Source organism: Hyperoodon ampullatus (assembly GCF_949752795.1).
Source record: "Hyperoodon ampullatus genome assembly, chromosome: 2".
Classification (NCBI taxonomy): Eukaryota; Metazoa; Chordata; class Mammalia; order Artiodactyla; family Ziphiidae; genus Hyperoodon; species Hyperoodon ampullatus.
The window spans coordinates 100466660-100473347 of NC_136915.1; the positions used below are offsets into that span (position 1 = coordinate 100466660).

The following is a 6688-nucleotide window of genomic DNA, read 5'->3' on the forward strand; positions in this document are numbered from 1 at the left end:
GCCTCCAAGGCCCAGAGCCAGGCATGACCTCATCCTTTTCTCCAAGACTCCACCCTGCCTGCCCGGGAGTCCTGCCTTTGCAGACAGGGGGCCAGCCTGGCAAGCACCCTGGAGAGATGGGACTCCAGGCTCACAGGGACCAGGAGAGGAAGACAGGAAGCCACACGCATGTTGGAGCCTGCGGCCTTTATTCATGCCCCACACCAAGTACAGCCAGATGCAAGGCCCCTGTCCAAAGCAGAAACACCAGGGGCCCGGGACTCTGGGTTACACCCTCCAAGTCCCCTACCCCAGATACTCTCCTGTGAGCCAGAAGTGTATAAAGTGCTGGTGTGATGATCCTCTGGGGAAGGCCAAAGGGATCAAGAGCCCCACCCCTGGACCAAGGCAACAGGAGGAGGGACTGTGCTGTTTCCCAGAGTGCTGAGACGGGGCCTACGGCCACCACCGTCAGGGCTGGGGAAGCGCGATGCAGTCCTGGGCAGGAGGGAATTGGGAAAGGGAGCCTTCAGCAGGGATCCCTGATAGGGTGGGGCTGCTGGGGGCAGGGGGAGTTTCTGCACCCCTGTGAAGGGAGGTGGGGGAGGAGGGGAGGCTTGGGGATCTCAGAGAATGGGGCAGCCCCTCCGGCGCTTATTCTTGCGGACCTGGAGGCCAGCCCGAGTGGCCATCTCAAACACCTCCCGCACCCCCTCCTTGGTCTTGGCTGAGCACTCAAGGTAGCCAAAGGCACTGATCCGGTTTGCCATGTCCCGGCCTTCCTCAGATCGAACAGGCTCCTGGGAAGGTAGAAGGAGAGTGGTCAAAGGAAGCTGCTGGTTAGGTGCACCTCACCCATATTTGTAACAAGAACAAATATCTCCTCCAGCCCTGACCCCACAAAGCATCCAAGCCCCAGCCACCATGGATAGCTTCTAGGCTAGAGACCCAAGACTCATATTTACCTTCAAAATTCTCTCCATCAGCCCTATACCCCACGGTACACTCTTCTCTTGCCTGAGTGAGGATCTACCATCTCCTGACTGACCTCCCGGCCTCTGTTCTCACTTTCTTCCAATCCATCCTCTATGGCTGCCAGAATCATTTTTCTAACATACTGACTCTGACCATATCTGTCCCCAGTTTAAAACTTTGCCATAATTATCTTCAAAGAATAGTCTAGATTCCTTATCCTGGCAGCTCTCCCTAATCAACTCGTCCTCTGGCTAGAAAGCCACTTACCAGGTCCCCAAATAAGCCAGCTCCCTCACTCTGGGTCTTTTCCCAGCAACTTATAATACCCTCCGTTCCACATCCACAGCAGCCCACACACCTCCCCAGGTATACTCTGATGGCTCCACCTGCATACCTCAAGCAAAACATCTACTGTAAGAACCCAGTTCGCTGAGGGCAAGGATTTTCTCATTCATCTTAATAGCCCCAATGCCAAACAGTGGACAACAGACAAAATGCCAAGTGACCTTGGACAAGTCACTGTCCTCTGACAGTCTCATCGAATATTGGGTCAGACCCTAAGGGCCTCTCTGGTTCTCCCTCACCAGGATGGGGGTGCCAGGGGGGTAGGAGGTGGATGCTACTGTCACTTCTAACACGGGGAGTCAGTAGGAGGGAGGCTCCTTCACCAGCCTACAAGCCCTCAGAGGGCACCTTCCTCCCCAAGGCCTCCCAGCCTGGCAGCTGCACCCACCTGCTTCATCTTGGCCAGCTCTCTCCGGGTATGTTCATCTTGCCTCAGGTCCTTCTTATTCCCCACTAGGATGATGGGCACATTGGGGCAGAAGTGCTTCACCTCTGGGGTCCACTTCTCAGGAATGTTTTCTGCACAGACATGTCCCAACAGGTGTTGGTGCCTCCACTTAGGCTAGAAGGCGTCCCCTTGTCTCCCCAGGGCAGAGTCTTAGAGGCTGTTCAGCATGATAGTCCCTTTCACAGGTCAACCCCCACCTCACAGTACACACCCTCCCCTGAGCCCTCCGAGGGCCAGAGTCACCACAGGGAAGGAGGCTAATGGGGCTCCCCAGCACCCCTCCCACACAGCTTCTGAAGATGGCTGAAAGGAGCCAAGGCAAGAGCTCCCTCTGGTTGGTTGATTCTCAGCCCCCTCCCTCCAACCCCCTCACCCAGGCTGTCGGGGCTGTCGATGGAGAAGCACATGAGGATGACGTCAGTGTCCGGGTAGGAGAGAGGCCGCAGGCGATCATAGTCTTCCTGCCCTGCTGTGTCCCACAGAGCCAGCTCCACCTGTCACACAGGGCCAGTGCTTAGCTAGCCTGAGGGCCCCAGTTACACACCCCACACCCTGCCACCCAGAGGTCCTCTCTGAAATCCCGGTCCCTTAAGTTCACTGAACATCTACCTATTGAACACCTACTATGTGCCAGGGATAGTGCTAATCACTGTCACACAACATAAACTAAGGTGAGTTTCTTAAATCCCGAGACAACAGCGTTTGATCTTTGTGCAGCCATTGGGAGCGCCACTATTTTATTTAATACTCATAAAAACCCTTCGAAGGAGGCCTTACCATTATTTCCATTTCACAGCTCGGGGAGCTTAAGCCCAGAGGCAAAGGGACTGGGCCCAGATTACAGAGCCAGTGTGTAAAAAACTAGGAGGTTATCCAGATTTCCTAAGACTGCAGTTTCACTTCCTAACTTCCACTGGTTCCAGCAGGGAGAGTGAAGCAAGGACCTGGGTGGATGGTGAGCACGGACAACCCAGGTCCATAAGTGATGGGGGCAGGCGTGATTCCAAGGGGCTCTTCGCCTTTACCTGCTTGCCGTCCACCTCTATGTCTGCGATGTAGTTCTCAAAGACAGTAGGGACATAGACTTCTGGGAACTGATCCTTGCTGAAGACGATGAGGAGGCAGGTCTTCCCACAGGCCCCATCCCCCACGATCACCAGCTTCTTTCGAATGGCAGCCATGGCTGGGGCTGGTAGGGAAGAGGCAGTGGGGATGTTGGGAAAAGCCAGTAAGTCCACAAACACTTCTCTGGGGCCCCCAAGCCCTCCCTGGAAACCGAGGCGTCCAGTGAAGGGAGAGGAGGGAGGGAAAAGGGCTTGCTCAGGCATGTTCTTGCCAAGAACCAATTGGTCGGGCAACTGAGCTTGAAATTCCTAATCTCAAGGTCAGGGACAGGTCTCCCCCATGGGTTAGAATACAGAAATGGGAGGTGGAAGAACCACCCACTTGGGAGCCAAAAAGCATGAGTTCTAATCTAATCCACTCCCCAACTGTGGGCCCCTGGACACCTAGAGGGGTGCTCAGGGACCAGTGACGTGTCCAGAAGGGCAAGCTTTTATCTATTCTACATATCACGGTTTCAAGTCAGATGTATTTGTTACCAGGGTTTCGATACTTTTTAAAGTTTAATAATTGTGAAGGTCCAATCTGGAACACATTGTCCCTCAGTCAGCACAAGTCATGCCTGCCCAGTGAAAAACGAAGAGTCCCTACCCATATGGGGGGGTAAGGGAAAGATTATTTATCACACCCCTAGGTGCCAGGCACTGTGGTGGGCATTTGGACAAAAATCACCTCCCTCAGTCCGCAGAAGCCTGGAAAGTAGGTAGTGAGCTCCCCATTTTGACAAACTAGGAAAGTGAGATTCATTGAGGTTAAGAAACGAATTCAGAGTTGTGGCAGGGATGGCACTCAAAGCAGGGCTGTGTGACTCTAGAGTCTGTTGCTTTTCTACATATCACCCCAGAGGTGGGAAGGAGAGCAGAGGGAGGGAAACCCAGACAGAAGGCAGTGGCAGCAGCCAGCAGGCTTCCCTGGCCCACCCTGTCCCGGTCCCCAGAGCCCGGAGTCACACAAAGGAGGCTCAGTCCAGGCAGTGCCCACAGCCCACATTCGGGCAGCCTGCCTTCCTCCCCCTGCTTCCTACTGGGCCTGGAAGCTACACTGGGTCACTCAGCCCCAGGCAGGGGACAATGACCACACTGTAGGGAGCCACACATCTACCACAGCAGAGCGACTGAGAATAATCCACTAGGGAATCACTTCCACCCACTCCCTGGAACAGCCCCTTCCTCCACTCTGTCCAGCTCACCCTGAGGCCCTGCCCACCCCTCCCTGTGACTCAGGGCAAGGAGTCAGCTTCCTGGGGTTTCCATGTGTCCCCTGCCCCCAACACACACCAAAGAGCATCTGCACAGTTCATCACACCTTCCCAGCTTCCCCGAACCTAAGCTGAGCCTCACTTCCTCCTTCCCTGGGGAGAGGAGCTGACCTCCAGTCGGCTGGAGTTCCCAGGCCTACAGCCCAGGAGGAAGAGAGGGCGGGCTCTGGGCCTGAAATGAAGTCGAGGCTGTTGGGAGAAGCGGGGGCTGGAGCCGGTGCTGGGAGGAGCCCCCAAAAAAGAGACAAATGAGGGCCAGTCCCAGCACCAACCACACAGGGAGCAGTTAAAAAAGAAGGGGACGGTAACCTGATCTCTGCCCCAAACCTGGCTTTTTCTCAGTCCCACATCCTGTCAAACTAGGCTGAACTCCTTTACGCCCCACACACCACCACCACCTCACAGCCCTGCCTTGGTCTGCCTTTTAGGGAGCGAATACTCCAGCCCAAGGCAAGCCCTCTTCAGCAGTGGGATCCCGGGTGGCCTCCCTCCCCTCCACACACACATGCACAACAGTGGGATGGGGGCAAGTGGACATGAATCAGAGGGAATTTATAGGAGTTGAATGCACGGCCACACTCTCCTCATCACAACAGGGGCTCTCTCTGATACCCCAAAAACAGGCAAGAAGGCATTCACCCTGCCAGCAGATCCCCTCCAAAAATGGAAACCACCCTTCAGAAAAGGGGGTCTCAGGCTTCCCTGGTGGCGCAGTGCTTAAGAATCTGCCTGCCAATGCAGGAGACGGGCTCGAGCCGTGGTCCGGGAAGATCCCACATGCCGTGGAGCAACTAAGCCCGTGCGCCACAACTACTGAGCCTGCGCTCTAGAGCCCGCGAGCCGCAACTACTGAGTCCCTGTGCCACAATTACTGAAGCCCGCGCGCCCTAGAGCCCTGTGCTCTGCAACAGGAGAAGCCACTGCAATGAGAAGCAGGCGCACCGCAACGAAGAGTAGGCCCCGCTCACCGCAACTAGAGAAAGCTCCCGCGCAGCAACGAAGACCCAACGTGGCCAAAAATAAATAAAATACATTAATTTTAAAAAAAAGAAAGAAAAGGGGGTCCCCTGGAAATTCCACCCAGGTGACCAGCACCCTCACCTACTCCCACAGGTTCCATTGGTCCAACTGTGGGAAGACAGGCTGGGGTAGCCTCAACCAGGTATGGGCAGTGTTGATGGAGGGATGGAGAGCATTCACCACTGGGGTGAATACCAGTTGCTTAGGCATGAGTATGCCTGCCCCAGGCAAGGCAGTTTAGGTGGCACCAGATGGTGGTGGGCAGAGGCCAGAACTCCAGGGCAAGGGCATGCATTAAATGACCTAGAGCCCCCCAGCTCAATTAGAAGACGTTCCCTTCAGGCTCAGAAGAGTAGTTGGCCCAGGCCAGGCCAGGCCACCAGGCCCAAAGCCAAGATGGCGAGAACAACAGCTCCCTGTGAGAGGCAGCCCCTGAGGAACTGCCCCACTGACCCTAAGAGGGACAACCAAACCCCACACGGGGCCTGGAATGACCCTGGAACTTCTGGGGCCTTCCCTGGAATAAAACAGCTGCCGTCTCCTCAATCATTCTCTAGATTTCCAGATGAACCAGGTTCTGCTGTACCCTGCCCACCACCCCTGAGGTCTAGGGAAGAAATCAGATACCTCCCCCTCAACTTGAAAACCACACACACACACACACACACGCACACACGGGCTGGATCCTTCCCAATCTCCTGTACCTCCACTCCAGGCCGGCTCCAGAAACCATCTAGGGCGACGTCCAGACCCCCGGGGCAGTGGCAGCCCCCGCGGTCACACCGGCCCCTATTCCCGCCACTCCACCGGCCCGGCGGGAATTCCCACCTCAACCCGTACTCGGGCCCCGACCCACACCCAAGCCCAGGTCCACAGAGGGCCGCCAGGCCTGGGAGCTAGAGCGTCTGCGCTGGGGCTCCCTCGCGGAGACCCAAGTTGCCGTCTTTCCCCTCGCCCGGCCGGGCAGGTTCCGGGAAGCCGGGAGGAGAAGGGAACTGACTCCGACTCGGACACCAAGAGGCGAGAGGCCCTGCGGGGCAATTCCCGGGGCCCCTCACTGCAGCCCAGGAGGGCAGGGAGGGGCCGAGCCGGCCCGACCCCAGCACCGCCCAGACGCCGCGTACGAGGGAAGACAGGCGGCCCGCGCTCGGACCAAAGCCCCTCCCCGGCCGGCGCCCCGAGCTCCTGCCAGGCGGAGAAGGGGGGAAGTGCTCTCCTGGGGATGAGTTCCCAGGACGACCCCGCCGCCCAGAGCCCCAACCCGGGATACCTTCCGCTCCGCCGCTTCCAGCTGCGCGGCCGGTGCCGGAGGCAGAGACTGACCCGAGGGGCACCGCCCCGCCCTCCTCCAGCGCCGCGGCGGGGAGGGGCGACTCGCGGGGAGGGGCGGGCCGGGCGGCCCTTGGCTCCGCCCGCCCACGGCCCCCACTCACGGCCCCAGAGAGTCGCCCAGCAAGAGTCCCCGGCGCCTGGGGGAGATGCTGGGACTGTGGAGGAGTGGGTAGCGGGGCGAGGCGCGACGAACGGGACCCCTGAGGACT

At 57.7% G+C, this 6688-nt stretch overlaps 1 protein-coding gene across 2 annotated transcripts; it reads right to left on the bottom strand.

Annotated features, from left to right (window-relative positions):
• Window positions 1–175: 175 nt before the first annotated feature.
• Window positions 176–6480, bottom strand: RHOC (ras homolog family member C). Of its 2 annotated transcripts, none has more exons than XM_079697269.1 (5): window positions 6418–6480; window positions 2773–2936; window positions 2121–2241; window positions 1688–1818; window positions 176–779 (listed from the first exon to the last, which is right to left on the bottom strand). In XM_079697269.1, exons 2-5 carry the CDS (start codon window positions 2926–2928, stop codon window positions 606–608), a joined length of 582 nt encoding a protein of 193 aa, XP_079553395.1. In that variant the 5' UTR covers window positions 2929–2936; window positions 6418–6480; the 3' UTR covers window positions 176–605. The 2 variants fall into 2 exon arrangements, with proteins under 2 accessions (XP_079553395.1, XP_079553396.1); XM_079697270.1 differs by lacking the exon at window positions 6418–6480 and adding an exon at window positions 5852–6118.
• Between the last annotated feature and the right edge of the window lie 208 nt (window positions 6481–6688).

Bases quoted from the DNA above. Each gene is read 5' to 3' on its own strand.
- RHOC (XM_079697269.1), bottom strand. From the start codon at position 2,928: ATGGCTGCCATTCGAAAGAAGCTGGTGATCGTGGGGGATGGGGCCTGT. The intron at 1,819-2,120 runs GTGAGGGGGTTG...ATGTCTGTGCAG, and splicing joins CGACAGCCCCGACAGCCTGG to AAAACATTCCTGAGAAGTGG. The intron at 780-1,687 runs GTGGGTGCAGCT...CTACCTTCCCAG, and splicing joins AGCTGGCCAAGATGAAGCAG to GAGCCTGTTCGATCTGAGGA.